The following is an 18870-nucleotide window of genomic DNA, read 5'->3' as shown; positions in this document are numbered from 1 at the left end:
GTAAGTTGATGCAACATTTCACTGTCCAGAAAATATATGCTTAGATATCTGAATATTAAACTGAATAATATATACACTGGAAGATATTGGTGGGAAAACTCTTTGCGTGTTGTTAAACCTGCATACAACCCACAGGTTTATGCAGGCTATAGTTAAGTATGAGTGAGGTTTCCAAAAAGTGTGAAAAAACTGCACATTCCCAAGTTAGGAGCCTGTTTACACTATCAGAATTTACACTACCATAATAAGACAGTTTTGAGAAGTTAACAACTGTAATATTTAATATATAGCAAATACAAAGGAGTCAGTAATTTTGGAAATTTCTCACAGATTGGCTTCAGAAAATCTTTTAACCATTTTGGGTCAAGTTAAATCTTTGTTCCCGTTTCACACCTCCTCACTGACACAACATTACAGAATACCAAATTTGTTTATGTTGGGGTTTTTTGTGTGACTTAGAGATTAATATTATCAATTAATTGCATGAAGGACACCAAAAAAACCCCAAACAAAAACAGTTGTGATTTTCAATGAGGCTGTGAGAGACAAAGTAACCTGAATTCATTGCCACAGTCACTCCCAGTTAACAGTCTCATTTTCAGAATTCATATCTGGTTTTCCTTAGGAAGGATTTCTGCAAAAAATGGTACAAAAATTGGTCCAAAACCCCTAACTCATTAAGGTTAATTTTGTATTTGAGATTCATGGCCACCTTCATTGTCCAGGTACATATGGCACAGCTTTATCTAAAAGGACTTTTCTGACACTACTGAAGTCTCCACATCACATGCAGCCATCTGTGTGCCTGGAAATGGGAGCCTTGGGTTCAACATAGGCAAGCTCCATGTTAGTTATTAAGGCTCCAGAGTTATAAATGTCGGCCTTTTAGTGCTCTAGGGCAGCGGTTTTGATTTGTTCCCACAAGGTGGAGTAGTTGTAACACAAGGGTTCCAATGTGGCTTTGTTTGGAGCTGAAAGCAAATTTACTGTACAGTAAGGCTACCATAGAAAGATAAGGAACCAGGCAACAAGGTAAAAGGATTGTCCAGTTTAATGGTCACTGTAGTGAAGGAATGTAGACATAGTATCTCTTGATCAAGCCTTATAAACAAAACAAAACCACACAGAAGTGCATGAAAGAGCAAATGCACACTTTCTTAGACTATAAGCACTAACTTTTATATAGCAAAATTGGAAGGAATAGATCTTCTCATTAATATTGGAAACTAGTTCCATTGTAACTAGGTGAGTTTTCTATATCAACATATCTAGAGCCATGATAATTTGAAATAGGAATTCAAAATAAAGATCTAAATTAAACACCATTACTCTACTTCTCTCTTGGAAAAATTGAAACTGTGTTAGTATGTTGAAGACTTGAAAGTAATTTAAATAAGGCAAAGTTTTGGTTAGTTTACGTTCATGTAATGTAAGTAAGTTCTCCAAAGTATTTTTCGGGGAAATGTTGCAACAAATAAGTAACTGTTATGACTGTTAAAGAGATAACAGTCATATGGCAGTAAATTATACAGAATCTCAGAATAGAAAGATTGCATATGGAAAATATACAGCAGAAAAAAATATTTGCACATAAAAGGCTTAAATAAAGTATCTGGTCTATTTAAGTCCTTTTAGGACTTTTTTTCTCCATTGTCCATCTGCATGAGAAAGGGGAGGGCAGTTTAATCCTAAATGAGAAAAAACCTACCCTCTACTAAAAGCAAGACAAGATCGAGGAGTAGGACATTTGGGAAATAACATCCATCACCAGTCTGCTGCTCCTGCTTGCTATAGATGCCAGAATGTTTCTCAACATTGGGTAACTGCTGCTTCTGCCTCACATTATTCACTGCTTCTCAGGATTCACTTGCCAATGAAATGAAGAGCGCCAGCATTACTTCTGCATTTGACTCCATGATGGTATTTTCCACTATTTCTTCATGCGTTACTGCATTGTTTTATTAACAGTATTTAGTGAACTGTGGGGACTGCTTCAATGCTCCGTTTTTCCACTAATTGCTTTCTTTATAATTGCTAATACAGCAAATGAGAATGTAGAGAATGTGTGACAGTCCACCAGTGGGCTTTTCTGTTCCTATTTCCACCGCCAGACACACCTAGTTTCTTGACCTACCAGTCAAGTCCCTGACATCTGACAAGACTGAAGTGCAGCTAAGGAGTTCAGTCTTGAGACACTCATGGAATATGGAAGATTATTAAACAGCCAGGACACATTAAGGCCATTACTGAAAATACAAAGCTGAGATATTTAAATACAGTCCAATGATCCACTTAGTGCACAGTCTTGTGAAGGCTGTAATACTGGAAGTCCTTTGATAAAATGGAGGCAGACACAGGCTTGTGAATAAAGTCTGGAAGTTTTTTAAACATGCCCTAATGATTTTTTTTTCTGTTTGGTTTTTTTCCTTTAAAATCTTCAAATTTTAGCAAGTCCAAATGTTATTGAAAGTATTATATGCATGGTATTACTATTAGCATAGTTGTTAAACTTCTAGATAAGCCTGCAAAGCTTAAAATAATTCAAAACTTTACCTTGCATTATGGGAATATTATTTTTTTCCCTATTTGATGATTGCTGGAAGACTGATGTCACACATTCATAATTTCACTTGATCCTACTGAATTTTCCCTGTTTCTCCCTTTCATTGCATATTGATGTGTACTTGTCATAATGCATGGTGTTCTACTCTGTCATATTCAAACCAGAGCATTCATTTCATTATGGAAAACTAATTTTTAGAAGTGCTCTATACTTTTGTGAAGATTTTTGTGATGTGTGAAAACAAAAAATACAACATTACTGAATGAGTGAGAAAGGGAAAGAAATTTCCTCTTTGCAGCTGAAATCTCAGTGCCTGAGCCACTCATGATATTTTCAAAATGTTTCACAGAAAGAACTATTTGAAAGCAAGGGACTGCACCTTGTGCTTTGCAGGTCCCTGCTGAGTCAGGGCTCAAATAAGAGACTGTCACCAACCCAAAATGATAGCAGACACAGTGCTTAAAAACAGAGCTTGCAGCTATCAAAGTTTGTTTTTTTCCCAGCGGTATTGTCCTGATATTGTGTTGCGTTAGATCCTTTGAGTAGTTTCTTCACAATACTCTCAGTGGGAGGCAAAAGCTAGACATGAGTAGGAGTTGGTAATTACCATGGTCTCACATTGCCCCAGGCACCCCTATACAAGAGCTTTAGGGCCAGAGAGTAAAAGACCTAGTGAAATTAAAAAGAGAAAATTATAGTGGGCAGAAGATATTTTACCTTGCATTGTTGCACCACTTCAAGATTAATAGAGGTGGAACAGACAGGGAGGGGTTTCTTTCTTTATTCCCTGGGTAATGTGTCTACATTAGACAGCTCAGGGAGTTCAACAGTTGTTATGTCTATCCATCAGTTATTCAGATTCCCTCATTGTTTTGAGGGGCCTTTCAGCAGCACTGTGGAAAAGAACAGCACATTAAACAAAGATTACAGTTATAAAACAATATAAAGAAGTAAAATGGAGGACTCATTGAAAGGTGCAGGATCTGAAACTACTTTTAACTCATTATTTTTAAGGTGGCTATATTTCAGGTCACCAACAAAGCTTAGCTTTAAAACTTAGATCTTGCTACATTTTTGTAAGAGGGCATCCTACTGTGTAAAACTCAGTTATGAGAGCTAAGAGTACACTGAGCTGCCTGGAAATCACTTAAGACTCTTGTAAATGTCCACTGATGAAAGCGTGAAAGCAGCAATGTTCATATATTACTTTTATTTGCTTTTACAGCCAGCTTAATGAGCTCTGCTTTTAAACCAAGTTCCTGTCATACTGCTTTATCACTTTAGCTGGTGTGATGAGTCGCCAACACACTGGAAAATTGCAGGGCCAGTCTCTCAACTAGGTAGAATATTCTGTCCTGAATATTGGAAGCTGGAAGACTCCCAGCCTATACATAGCTGAGACAGATAAAAAAATATGACATTTGTATGATTGCTGTATATTTTGCAGGATTCTTGTGCTGCTGACATAGTACCATCCATTTTGGAAGGTGGAAAGCAGTTTGGTCTTTCAAGGAACAGCCATATTGCAGTTGCATTTGATGACACCAAAGTGAAAAACAGGTATGTTGTTTGTTTCAGCAATGAATTTTGGTGGAATAATGTCAAAATGAAATGCCCCTCCTCATACTCTCAAAAGCATCTCTCTAAATTATGGACATAATCTGAAAAAGATCACATCCTATGACTAATTCATTTCATTAACCAAACCTAAAATAGCATTAAAGCGTGAAATCTAGGCAATGAAGTGCCCACCTAAGTAGCTGTCACAGAAACAGTTTACCTCTTTCTTTGGGCACTCACAGATCCCAAACAGATTTTCAGAAAAACAAACAGAAGAATGTATCCACATCATCCAACTGAGTTCATAGATTGCTTTTTCAGAAGAAAGTTTTTTATTCAGTAACTTGATAATTTCTTCTAATAAGAAAAACTTTTTTCCCCTTTCCTCCAATAGTTAAGATCAAGCTTGCACAGTAAACAGACATAATGACATCGGCCCCTAATGTATAACAATATATACATATAGATGTTGACATGCAAAGGAATTCCGTGAACTGTGTGTGAAAATGCAGCTATTTTCAATTGATTTTTGAAGCTATAACTTGTTAATTCTTCATTTTTTCTCTGAAGGCACGTAGTCATTAATAAATATGCCATGTCCCACTATCAAGCACTTTTGTTACCTTATAGTTTACAAATCCATGAGGCTCACACTTATTTTTCCCTATAAAGATGTTGTACTGCATATTTTCACATATGCTAATTTTAGAAAAGTAGGAATGATCCTGGCCTGATCATTTGTTTGCAATGATTTTTCACATTTATATTATCAACTACTTTCAGGTACTGACTTTGCAGCCCAGCTTGAGCTAGGTTAGTGATGTGTTGCCAGTACAACCTTAGCATCTAGAGAATCGAAATAATTTCTTCACAGGTTCTTTGCTGTAGAGAAGGTTCTTGGCATCACCGTTCTGTCTGAGGGGTCAGCAGACCTGCTCAGACACAGCCTCATTTTCTGTTGGGAGAAATCAGAATAAGTATTTTATATCCTCATTGTAAACTCTTCTCTCTGCATCTTTAAAAGTTTTGCAACCTGTCTTCAGGCAATACAACTCATTAGAAATTCAACATTTGCCAGCTGTCACTACAGCTCTCTCCTCTTTGTGAGTATTGTGTGGATGATGGATAACGCTGCTGGAATTTTACAAGTGCTGGGATTTTTCTAGCTGCTACAGCTGCAGCTGAGAATTGTATCTTGAAATTCTATACCAAGATTGCAGTTTTGTAGGGACTAATGAACACTCGCATGTCAGGGATCAGATATGTGTGAAATGCAAGTTGCATATAATCAAATTATTTTTCTTGAACTCTAAAGGACAAGTAGAATTGGGCACTAACTGTAAAGTTTTTTAGAGGAACACAAAAAGGTAAAGCAGATGAATTTGTCTACTCCCTGACTCCAAATATCTTTTCCTTGGTTATGGTTTTCCTGTTTGTTTGATTTCTAGACTTACAATTGAATTTGAACTCCGAACAACAGCTGATTCTGGTTTGCTGTTTTATATGGCCCGCATCAACCATGCTGATTTTGCTACAGTTCAGATAAAGAATGGTCTGCCTTACTTCAGTTATGATCTGGGGAGTGGAGACACCAACACAGTGATTCCAAACAAAATAAATGATGGCCAGTGGCACAAGGTATAATAGTTTCTAATGCTATGTTATTCTTTGTAATGCTAAGAGTGAGCTTTTTTTGGCCCTAAGATATTTTCAAAATGTAATTTACACTAGCCAAACTTTACAACTGAGACTTTCCGGGAAAAAAATCATCTAGCAATATTTGAGTTTTCAGATTCACTGGAACACAGAAATTTGTCCTTCAGGGAACATATTTCTGGACATATTTAAAATATGTCCCATTTATGGTGAGGAACTGCAGGAAATGTTCCTTCCTGCCTAATAGGGCTCAGGTGAGTACCAGCTCACGATGATGGAATACATCATTAAAGCCAGTTGTTTCTACATTAATAATAATGTCATTGTTAAGCATGGTGCTAAGAATAAAGAAAAATAAAGAAAAAAAAAGAGGTAACGTGTAAGTAAACCTTCCCTGGATTATTAATTCATTAGGGAATAAATATGATATACATGGATGTATTTGACAGCTCCATCCGTGACTTCATGAGGGGAAGCATTATCTGCAATGCCTGTAGCATTTAGGAATAATATCACAACTGTGAAATTTAGTATTTAGTGGGCAAGGACAACAGACACATAGTATATTCATTAGGTAACATGCTGGAAGGCACCAATAAAGACAGTGAAGAAAAGAATACATATAACTGTTTTCAAATTATAAACTATAAGATATACTGAATTTTGTACAGATCTTTGGAAATTCAGCATCCACATCTCATCACCAAATGAAGAAAAAATCTAATTGCATTTTCTCTTACACTTTAATTGCTTCATTCCCACTCTGTTCTCCAGGAATTTTATTTTCACTGGATTTTTAGTCATGAACTTTTTGATGATACCAACTGCTCTACACCAAGGCATTTCATAAGTGGAAAAATGAAGTTGTATTCATAATTTATCTGTTTTATACAATATAATGTCTAGGAGCACTGGCAGTAGACCAAGGCCCCTTCTTGCTAGTCTGTCTGTACATACAGAAGAGATATGTTTTTGTTCTTTAGCCATGCCCTCTTTATTCTAAGAGAACTCTCTGGAGCATGTATTTCTTAAAGGAAAATCGTGCTCTTTGGGCATGCAGCTTGACACTCCACAAGAGAGGGCCCCTTGTTGTAGATCAGATTTCTGTAGAGGAGAATGAAGACAAAGTCACAATTCCCAAAAAGCACAAGAAAATCCATTTTGAGAGGGGGAAGGAGGGAAGGCAATGTCTTTAAGAAAAGGCCACAGTCTTTATTTCTAAGAAAGCAGGGGCTTTTCCTCAAAATAATCCCTTAATGACAACCTTTTCTCCATATGAAATGATTTAGGTTAAAACATTTCCTTCAGGCCTACAGAAGCCACATCGTGCTGCTAGTATCTCTTTAGGTTCTCTGCAAGAGTATCTGTTCCCAGTTGCTGTCTCACTCACCTAATCCTTCTTCTGCCCAAGGTGTAGTTATCCATCTCAAATTTACAGTTGCCTGTAAACACCAAGTTCAGTCCCTCACCTTCAGGCCACCATTGTCAGTGTTCAGTCATTCCCATTGCATGACAGATATGCTGCCACACTGAAACAGAAGCAACCACACTAAAGAAAAGCCAAAAAATGCCTTTTGTCTCTCTTTGCTACTCTGGTGAAATTCACTAATATGCATGATGCATTTATCCCTTTTTTATGCAGAACCATTATTATACTGATTTGTAGAGGTTTCAACATAAACCTTTGGAAAGACATTGGCCTGTGGTTGTTGGGGTAGAATTTACTCAGCTCTTCAGCAACTGCACTTCCTCCATGCAATTCACAGCCCATTTGTCTGAGCAGAAGTTATAATACCAGCAGAACATAGTTGGTATTATATTTGCTCTAGCATGAACTATGACCTGAGGCATGTCCAAGCTAGTGGAATCATAAACTGAATATTGTCTGCAAATGTGTGCTGCAATAAAGATTTGCAACCAGTACCATTAACATTCAGCATTTGCTATTCTCAGTCCTAAAATTGCTGTCGAATTCCAGGAAAAAAAATATTGTGCCATGCCTCTTATAACATAACAATGAAGCTTTTTAGAGGAACCTCAAGTCTTTTCAGTAATTCTAATAAATAACTGTCATGATGCCTCCTAACCCAGATGCAATTAAAAGACAGTCAAATGTTTGCAGAAAACATTTATGGAGCTTTGTTCCATAAATATCATTCATAGTTGCTGCCATGGTACTTCTGTAACCACTCCTATTACTTTCTCCTGTATTGTTACATATTTTGGACTGTAAGGCTGGTTACAATCTGGAAATGCTTTGTTGTCAGAAAACTATCTGTAATTGTATTGCATTTGTGTGTCTTTCTAGATAAAAGTAATTCGAACAAAGCAAGAAGGAAACCTTATAGTAGATGGTATTTCAAACAGGACTGTTAGCCCCAAGAAGGCCGATATATTAGATGTTGTAGGAATGCTGTATGTTGGAGGATTGCCCATTAACTACACAACCAGAAGAATTGGTCCGGTAAGCAAACTTGTTTAGGTTATCTTACACTCCTGCAGTATGTCTTGATTGGTACTAGTGTCTTTCCAGTTTTGTCTTGTTTTGCTTTTCCCTCAGATTGGTCAAGAATATGAATAAAATGGACCTTAGGAGAGGTACTTTACATCCTTTCACTCGGAATTCAGTTAATGCAACAAAAAATACAAATAGAAATAGCAGTTACTCTTTTGGAAAAGCAGAAAGTTGCATACACTTGTATCCACTTGGATCACTGTGCAGGTAGCATATAGGTTCCTGAGTACCACTTGCCCTTTCTCGTTGCTGTAATTCATCTAGCAACAAATGCTAATAAACAGTGAAAGCACCTCCTACGAAACAGCAGAAGCCAAAATTACCCTGGACAAAGTACGCAATAGTACTGCTACTTACGGTAGTAATCAGTTGTGTATTGGTATTACTAAAAGAGGAGAGAATGTGTTTTGAAGTAAGGCCATGAAAGTTCTGCTGTACTCTTTCTGTTTCCAAATCAAATGTGCATATATCAATTTATCACTGTTTCAATTCAAATGGCCAGCTTCCACACTGACATGGAAGATACCTTGAAACACAGAGAGCCCAGAGAAGTGAATATAAGTTTGGCCTAAACTTTGTAGAATTAGCTAGGAACACTGTACTCTCTCACCCAAGCCATTTACTGCATCTATCTACACAACTTCATGTCAGTCATTTCACTTTCTTGATGTCCTTCCAGCCTCACCAGATACATCAGTATCTGAATCAGAGAGAAACCTCTTCTGTGACTTATTTTTCTCTCTCTGCCGAGGGTTCTTTCAAAGCAGAAGCCTGAACTTGAGTGAATTTAATTATAGCGAACAACAAATTATCCATCCAGTGCAGCACAATTCAGAAACACAAAAAATGGAATGTGAGTAGCAGCTCTGTCTGAGTTCATCTTGGGCAGTTGTATAGAATGAGTAAAGAGAAGGCAAAAATACAAATCTGGTAAGGAAACAAAACAGACTCCCAAAAAAACTGCAAGTGGGTAAATACCACTGTAGTAAGATGATTATGGAATGGCAAATACTAGTCTATAAACAGGCAAGAGTCCCCCAGTTTGAGTGGACCAAATAAATACAGAAAAGGAATTCCTAGATCCTGCTTAAGTAAGTCCCTGTAATAACTCATGGACAGGGAATAAAGGGTATAAGTAACCACTCTACATCTGCGAGTTGTATTCCATAAAGAAAACTGACCTGTAAGATAATGTTTCTCAGCAAATAATGAATTGTCCAGAACACCCAAACTGAGGCAAATCTACTGATAATTTGGATTTACCGAGACAAATCTGAGACACTGAAAAACAAAAGCAACACTTAATTACCCAAAACACATAATTCATAGTAGTATCAAATCATGCTCTTTGAAATATATCTGCAATTTACAAATACTAATCTAAGGAGAAAGATAACACTAAATCTTTACCTATTGCTCTTTGTCAGAAGTAATGGAGGGAACCCATGCGGATAAATGGCTCAGTCTGGCAATAACAGTCATGTCAGATTCTGATAGTCTTAAGTGCTTTTTGACTTCAAAAGCCATATAAAAAGCAGTGCTTGTCTTCCAATCATTCTCAATAAAATACACACCCAGTGATGTATTAAGAGAGTGTTGTGTTGAAGACTTCATGTAAAGGCTCTGAAGCAAAGTTGAAAGAATATGTTATCTTAATTAAGACTTTCTTCTAAACATTCATTAGCCTTTTTAGACACTAATTGATTATAAAACCAGAGGTGGGTTGGCTTTGTATTCAGTGCAGAAGACTGATACCTACTTATTTGGATTCAGCAGAACTCACATTTTAAGCACACAAAACTCTGCTTTCAGCAACAGAGGTTATATTACCATGCTAATGTATCACCAGATTTGCTTTTCCATAAGTAAAGGGAAATTTTAAACTAGAGAACGTTATTGAGTTGTCTACAAATCTTGCATTTCTGTGATTTATTCTTGCAGTGAAGATGGAAAGATTTGTTTTCTTTTCTGGCATTTTCCTTTGTTGATAACAAAACTTGTTGATCTGGAGATGACTTTCACTTAGAAATTACAAAAAGGTCTATTTATGAAGAATCTGACAGAAAGCATTGTTCAGCTCAGAACTGAATTTATTCAGTGATATTGTTCAAGTTCTCATGAAAATTTTGTACAGGTATATTTAGCTGTAATAAGCTATATAATTTCATGGTACATACAGCTTTGATTTACAAGAAAATTCTTGGAAATTCTTTTAATTACTAGTCAGAATACTGTTAGAGGAGGTAGTGTGCAGAGTCAAGACTTGTCTCTGCAGATATACCTCTATCCTTTCTGTATTTGCTCATATTTCTAGGCTGTATTTTATACACAGATGTTTATTTTCCTCCTTTCTACTGCTCTGCTAATGAACATATCTTCTTTTTCTTTCTCAAATATGTGTTTTATCATTTTCCTCTCTCAAACTGATATCAGGGATAGACTTTTCTAATTCTAAGTCAAAGATCAAAGCCCTTGTCTGAATCTGAGAACCAAAATGCAGCTTCTGCACACCTTGGAGGGAAAAAGGGAGAGAAAGCTCTGGAGGAGATGCCAGTGGCTTCCAGAGGTCCCATTGGACCTGATCACACCCAGGGCAGCCCAGTGTGTAGCCTAGGTAGTCCCTCACTCCTGCCCCAGGCAGATCTTGCGTACTTACATCACCATTTTAAGTGTGCACACACCACCCACTGGGAGTCAGTCACGTGCGCCCAGTACAGAAGCCAAACTGGAGCTGCAGTTTGCTGCCCTGTACAGGAGCCTCCTTATACCTAAGTACATTCCATGCCTCCACTTGCTGCTCTGGCCAACAGAGTGGCGCTTATCATTGTGGTCATCAGACTATGTACAGTCAACAACCTTTACATAGGGTTGTTCATTTTAGTAGCTGCGTATCTGCATTACCTCTCCTTACCACGCAACATTAGGCCCACAGTAAAGTGATTAAAGGGAGAAAAAAAAAACCCTAGTAAAATTACCAGCAGCCCAGAGAACTATATCCAGTGTCTTCATCTACTTGCAAACCCCATAACCTAGTCAATTAAAAAGGTAAAGTATAGGCCATTAAATTCCTGCATTGCTGATGTAATTTGCTTTTTCATTATGCGGTGTATTATTTTATGTCCCCTCCATTAAGCCAAATAGATGTGACTCACATCGCATCACTGAAAAGTAATGTAATTCATCCTCAGTATGACTAAGATTAGATTCCAATTACAATCAGATATTAAGCATTAGCCATGTAAAATTCAAGTTTTATCCAGTTCCAGCAGAGAAGCAGAGGAAATGTACTTTTTGATTGCATACTTTAGGCTTACTTTCACAGTTATACATTTTGTTTGAAATATTGACTGCAGATCATCTACAGCATCGATGGCTGCATCAGGAATTTTAAAATGACAGAATCACCTGTTGACCTGGATAATCCAACTTCCAGCTTCAGTGTTGGGAAATGCTTTGTCACTACCCAGAAGGGAACATACTTTGATGGAACAGGCTTTGCCAAAACAGGTAATGAACAACAATTCTACTGATAGACAAAGAACAGAGAAAGAGGAGATTCTGGTTTCAAAAACTCCCGGTGCTACCTAACTCCTGTTGGCTGGAGGCAAAATGAGACCACTACTTGAAACTGTCATTGATCATTTTTGGTTATCTTGCCTAAGCATAGACTATATGACTTTCTAGCAAGGTCTCACACTAAGCACAACCACCATAACAGTTATTTGCATGATTTCACAAGAAATGGAGTGCATTAATAATGCTTAGTTACTTCACATTACTCACAACACACTTTGTGTGATTATTAGGAATAATGTATTAAATGCTTATCTTCATTTTATTATGCTTCCCCTTTTCTCTCCAAGTTGGTGCATACAGAGTGGGAACAGATCTGCTTGTGGAATTTGAATTCCGTACAACACGAATGAATGGTGTTCTTCTAGGAGTCAGCAGCCAGAAAATGGATGGGCTTGGCATTGAATTAGTAGGTGGAAAAGTGAGTAGCAAAGCAGTTTTGTCTCTTTATAAAGACTGGTTTTAGACAGCACAGGTAGTTTAAATGCAAGGTTACTACCCCAATCTCAAGGCATCTCAAAAAATATCAGGGCTTTCCTTTATGCAACACTTGTCCCTTTCCATACACCTATAGTCTCTTAACACTTTCAAAAAATACTTTAAACAATTCTATAACACTTGAGTTTCCTAAAATGACATCATCAGGTCTTAAATTAATGACTATATGAGAAGCTTTGAGGAAAGGCTTTGTCATTAATAATACCAGTTTCTTGTTTATATCTTTTATTCCGCAGTCCAGAAAACCAGCCATTAATCTGTCACTATAGAGAGCTTGGGGGTGGGGGTGGGGCTGTGAAACACCCTAAAACTAAGATCCCAAAAAAGGAAATACAGCAATTTTGTTCGTTTCCACTTGTGTTTATCTCAGTGACATAACACAGATCCCAGAGGGAGAGCAATCCACATAGAGCCTGGTATTAAATTAGAGTGTGTGTACAGTCAGACCATGTTGACTTTAAACAAAAAAAAAAACAAACAAAAAGAACTTAAGAACCATTTTGAAAACTGACTGACTTCCATGTCATGCTTTTCAGATGATGTTTCACGTTGACAATGGTGCAGGCCGATTCTCTGCTGTCTATGAGCCAGATGCACCAGGCAGCTTGTGTGATGGACAGTGGCACAAGGTTATCGCAAATAAGATCAAACACCATTTAGAGCTGACTGTTGATGGCAAACAGGTGGATAGTAGCAGCCCAAACAGGGCCTCAACCTCAGCGGACACTAATGACCCTGTCTTCGTCGGAGGTTATCCTGGTGAGCATGTAACACAGAACTTGTTCTTTACTTATGCTCTAGTAACACTGCCTTGGTAATGGCTTAAGTACAATTAGGACGAGTATATTAAAGATGATGGGTAAGACTGGCCAAGTGTGTATCAGTTGTCATGGATGCTTGTTTCTGCATCCAGCTGCATTTCAGAACAAGAAGTTGTGCAACACCAAGGGAGTCTCACAGATATCTCTGCCCCATTTCAAATAGGCACTGTCACAGAGAATCAGGCAGACTTTCTGCCTTCTGCTGCTCACACACACACATAACCTCCCTCTTAAAACTTTCTGTTTAGTAACAGCATATTAGTTACGTTGTAATAGTAACAGTATATGGCAAATTTAAATTTAACTGAAGAATGGCAAATTTTAACTAAAGAATGCCTGTATGCCCTTGGGTGGGGCAGGGAACCATGTGTGTAAATCAGCCTATAAACCTGAGGAACTTAGGTGCAGAGCAGCTCGCAAAAAGAGGTGAGAAGACACCATCTCTTCTTCATTAATGTCTTTGCTTCTAGTCTGCTGGTTTTTAAAGAAAAAAAAATAATCAAAATTTGCTAATCAGTATTCTGGAAGCCCTTGAGAGAATTGCTTTATGCAGAGGTGATTGAAGAGGATTGAGAACTGAGCTGACCTCTGTAGCTAGCTTTATCTTCCACTAAACTGATAATGAATGCTTGTATTCATCTCTTCATAGACAGTCAATAAGTTTATCTAAGACTAGTTTACTTTCTGAAAACACAGTTGATATGTTTACAAAGTACAGGTTTGTTGCTTTTATAATAAAGTTTCCCTCTAGCTTGCAAACAAAAAAAGCAAAGTAAGTTTGCAGTATCTGTCTACTCTAGTGAATACTGAGGGCAGTGGCAATACACCTCTGAGTTAATTCCTAAATTATTTTCTGTAAGTTGTATTTCCCCCCATTCTGGTATGCGATATAGTGCATCCAAAAAGCCTTCTCTCTCAAGCTCCAGAACATTTTAAAAAATGTCCTTGATACTGACATATGAGAGTTGTACTTCAGTCACCATGACTATTCATAAGGACCAACAACTTTATGCCAGAAGGAAAAGAGCTTTGTTGCAGCCTTTTTATAACAAAACAATATTCTATATAGGAGCTAGTACTAAAGAAATACTGCAGATGGAGTTACTAACTCATTCTGGACTGTGTGTCAAGAAGTATATTGCAAGAGAAACAAATCGCAGTAACACTGCAATCTGTACATACAAGCCTCACCTTACATCATGTTAAAGTGACGTTCCTGAGTTCAGACACATGACAAGTTATGAAATTATTTAATAAACCTACTGCACATGTAAACACTTCACACTTCTTTTGCCATCTAGTCTAGCTTATCCAAGATTTGTTTTAATATTTCCAATACCTGGACAGCTTCATCACAAATTTGAAACACAGTATCATGGGATTTTGTAAAATTAGTAAGCTTTTGTATTTTCCAGTTCTCTTGAGGCTTCTCCTGGCTGCATAAACAGTGCAAAACATTTGTAAACCAGCTAGAATTAGCTGATGGAGAATTTTCTGTGTAGAGAAAATTTTCAGCACCACAGCATGGACAAGAATATAAATTCCTGAGTACCCATAAAAACTATTACTCGTCTCTTAGTATCACTCTTCCCTGTGCAAGGAGGGACAAATGGATTCAGCCTCTCATCATCTGTGAAACAGAATAATGCTATGGCCACTCTATCCTCTACAGATGTAAAGTTATTTCTGCAACTCTTACTTTATCAGTCACATAGATATGTATCAAAGTGCATCCCTGTAGCCGAAGCACTGAGAAACAAGTTGGGTCATGAATTTCAAGCAGTTTCCCGGTCCAACCACCCTCACTTCTATCCCCTCCTTCTTTAATGGAAGAGGTGTACTCAAATCCCAGGCTTTACTATCAGCAAGAAAAAAAAGTCAGCATGCTTGAAAACTGTCAAAAGAAGTCCATAAATGTCCCTTTAAGTCCATCCTGAGGAACTGGCTTTCTTCTGACATTAGAGCCAAGAATTGCATACACTTTGGCCTTTTTTTTCTCTGTTATTCTGTGGATAAATAGCTTGAAAACTTGAATATCTGCCAGACTAGCATGTATGCATCATACACCATTTATAGCTAGCAAGTTGCATCCATGATTTACAATGGCAGTTTAAATGTGTTCAGATTCTGCCACTGTCATAGTAAGACAGAAAAATAAAATGAGTGGATTATTGTCTAAAGTAAGATTTATCACATTTACTCATAATCTTTGTAATTTTTTACTAATTAATATATACAGCAAATAAAACATTCATATATTGCTGGGGACATCTGTTTTCCTACAGGACTCTCAAACAACAAAATTAAGTATCAACTCAAACTAACACAGTTCCTTTTTCCTTTTTTTTCCCCTCCTTCAGATGGTGTGACCCAGTTTGGTCTGACTACTAATGTCCGTTTTAAAGGGTGTATTCGATTTCTGAAGCTCACCAAGGGTACTGCAAGACCTCAAGAGATTAACTTCAGCAAAGCTTTGGAGCTGAAGGGTGTTCAGCCACTGTCATGCCCTGCAAACTAACTGTCATTCAGCCAATATGGGTCTGTTTATATAAGCACCCCAGATTAAAAAAAAAACTATACCTAAAATGCATTCATAATAAAATGTCTTTATGCAAGTATTTGAGTAGTGTTTGTGGTATATTCAAATGTCTAATTCAACATACTCACAAGAATTCATGAACTAACCCTTTCCCCATCCCCTTCATTAAGGGAGTAGAACAATAATTTTATCTGTTTTCTTATAGTTGAAATGCAAATGTTTCATCATTCTTGTGATGAGTGAGACTACATATTATGCAAGTTGTCCCGGTTTTATGGAACACAGGTTCACAGAATATCTCAAATTGGAAGGGACCCAAAAGGATCATCGAGTCCAACTCCCTTAAAAGCTCCCTAAATGCTTTTGGTGAAGTAGATCTGTAAACTTGTATTCCTTTACTATTCTAAATACAGTGCACTTGTGTGCATGCACAGCTCTGTCCTTCATTAGCATATTACTTTGCTTCAAAAAATTATGCTTTGGTCACTCCCAAGAGCTATTAGAAAATTCTTCTGACCATAATATTTCCGATGAAGTTTCACTGAGAAAATCAAAACTTTATGTAATCTACATGGCCGCTGTCATGCTATAACTATGGAACCAAATGCAGTAAGGAAAATGTTACAACTTAATGTATTTGGGATTATTGAAGAAAATATTTTGCACCTTAAGTCCATGCTATGTCATTTGAATAGCACTGGATTTTAACAAAGGCTGTGTTGTTTGATGTTGGGAGATTGAGTTTCTAATGGAGGTAGTATAAAAGCAGGTTCTATTACTTACCTCAAAATACAGTTTTAAATGATCCTTAATAAATAAAGTTTGATACTGCCTCTCTCTCCAATTACACATGATATTGAAGTTACACGTGGCAAAATTCACAAACCCAGTTTTTAAATGAAGATGAAATCTTGACACTTGGAGCAGAATGGTGGTGAAGCAGGAGAATCCCAGAGATTATTAGTGCACCACCTACCACTAATCTCTACTGTTACCTCTTTATGAAATCCTCACTTTAAAAACAGCTTCCAAAGTTCAACTCTACTGCTTCTGCTTGATGCTCTCAGTTTGTGAGGAATACTGAATGCAGAAGCCACCCTAGATGATCTTCCTTAAATAAAATTTATACTTCTCTGTGGAAACGTAGATGGAGAGATGAAAGTTGCTGCCTAGATTCTCACTAAAACGTCAAATCCTAGTGATTTGCTTCAGTGCTTTGTATGTTTTAGAGGACTATGAAATCATCATTGAAGTGTGGATTGTTTCAAATTGTTAAACTGTACTTTTGCAAAGGTTGTGATGCAGAGCAGCTACAATATGAATGTAAAAAGAACTAGCTACACAAAAGAAAAAACCCTAGCAATAAGGTAGCAGAACCATGCAATTAAAAGAAAAAACAGGTTCTAATTATTTTTTTCTGCCCACAGAGGGTCTTGAATACACATTTTCAGAACTTCTGACTTTACTAAAAAAAGGCAGTGCAAAATTTGTGCATAGGCTAGCTGCAAAATTTGTGCTTGACAGTGAGCACTCCTGCAGGAGTGCTTTGTATTTTACAAAAGGCCTCTTTGGCTTACAATGTTTCTTTAAACTGCCATGGGGGAAAAAAAAGACATCTTTACACTGGGAAAGTGCATTAAAGAGATGGTAGTAAATACGTATACTGCCACTCTAATGGTTTGGGGAGTCTACCATCAATCACATACACCTGAAGAAAAACTGTTTAACTCATGTGAAGCCCTGAAGTAATTGTCTTCAGCGAGTATTCTGGTTTTAGTTGCAACTGGCCCTTAATGTTACGAAACAGTTGATGGCCATGCAGTGTTACCCATGTTCAAAGTGCTAAGAATTAGCAAAGCATACATTTGTCTCTGAAAAAGCCTAATTATGGGACGCATACTGTCTTTAACTTCTACATGGTAGTGCTTCTAACAAGCACAATGTAAAATATTAATGTGTTTCTATTTTATTATTTGTGCCTCATGTATCTACCTACTCTCATCCCTATATTTCAGGATAGTTTGAGCAGCTCAAGAAAAGCAGGCCATAACACTTCAAATACAGTTTAGTACTTCCAAAAGTCTTGAAAAATATGAACAAATGAAGCCCCAAGACTTTTCTGCACAGGGATGTATGTTACTGTTATGAATTTCTCACAACACACAGAACAGCCAAGCCACTTGGCCCATTACACTACCTAGACATACTTCCTCTAGATTCTGTTCAGCTTGTTGGATTCTTTTTCAACCCAAATTTGTTTGCTAAGTTTTGGGGGTTTGTTTCATCTGGTTGGGTTTTTTTGGACTTGAAAACACAAGGGAAATTTGAACAACTGAAACTAGAGCAGCATGAGTTAATACCGTGGCCAGCCTAAGAGGCAGGAAATTGCCATTGCTCTGCTCAGTGCTGCATCAGCAATGGTCTTTCACATAAATATGTCTTTGCTTTCCAAACAATTACTGGAGTTTCTGAATGAAACAAATGGAAAGGGAAAAAAGAAAAAGAAAGGCCTTTATTTTCTTAGCTATGTTGAAATTATTTCTCTCTTGCATGACCTTCCAGGAATGTGTGGGACAGAGCAGAAAACAATGAAACAACGCACATTAATTCATTTCTTGAACTTTTGAGTGGAAATAATCAACCATCTGCTGTCCTCTGCTAGAGGAAATACACTCAGTAGGCTGAAACAACAGCTACTTCAGCAAACAGCCAAGCTAAAAGAGAAAAACCTAACTAATTTGTTTTTGCAGATCAGTGAGTGGATGCAGCAAGTACTGTCAGTAAAGCTTTCTGCATTGAAGATTCAGCAAAGCATCTGGGAATGATCCCACCTCCCTGTTACTACGAGATCTCTTGCCATTCAAGAGATTCGTAGATCGTCACATTCCAGATAAAAACTAAAATTGCTTGAAACCAGCAGGTTGTGAGCTTCAGAGACATATGCAAATTGCTAGAGATTATGCCACTGCTGACTGTTCCAGGAGCATGACAATAACTTTCCAATTCAAGACTGAAAATTAATAAAGACTGCAAACATCCACAGGACACAAGTATTTAAAACCTTATTTTGGTGGGTATTTTGCATACAAAAGTTTTTACTGCCTTTTTTTACTGCTTTCTTTTTTTTTCTTTTTTTTTTTTTCCG

The 18870-nt window shown here is 37.3% G+C and overlaps 1 protein-coding gene across 5 annotated transcripts in view; it reads left to right on the top strand.

The window, feature by feature from the left end:
* The window catches only part of LAMA2 (laminin subunit alpha 2), a 363498-nt gene extending 347694 nt beyond the window's left edge, over positions 1 to 15804 (top strand). For all 5 annotated transcript variants that reach the window (XM_027691351.1, XM_027691382.1, XM_027691393.1 and 2 more), the window contains 7 exons: positions 4011 to 4123; positions 5572 to 5761; positions 8088 to 8243; positions 11648 to 11801; positions 12158 to 12288; positions 12902 to 13124; positions 15547 to 15804. In XM_027691351.1, the coding sequence (XP_027547152.1) occupies positions 4011 to 4123; positions 5572 to 5761; positions 8088 to 8243; positions 11648 to 11801; positions 12158 to 12288; positions 12902 to 13124; positions 15547 to 15704 (1125 nt within the window). In that variant the 3' untranslated portion in view covers positions 15705 to 15804. The remainder of the gene's footprint in view (positions 1 to 4010; positions 4124 to 5571; positions 5762 to 8087; positions 8244 to 11647; positions 11802 to 12157; positions 12289 to 12901; positions 13125 to 15546) is intronic.
* The last annotated feature ends 3066 nt before the right edge of the window (positions 15805 to 18870 follow it).

The sequence above is a fragment of the Neopelma chrysocephalum genome, unplaced genomic scaffold (assembly GCF_003984885.1).
Source record: "Neopelma chrysocephalum unplaced genomic scaffold, ASM398488v2 Primary Assembly neopelma1_23, whole genome shotgun sequence".
In the NCBI taxonomy this organism is placed as follows: Eukaryota; Metazoa; Chordata; class Aves; order Passeriformes; family Pipridae; genus Neopelma; species Neopelma chrysocephalum.
This window is presented reverse-complemented; position numbering and strand designations above follow the sequence as displayed.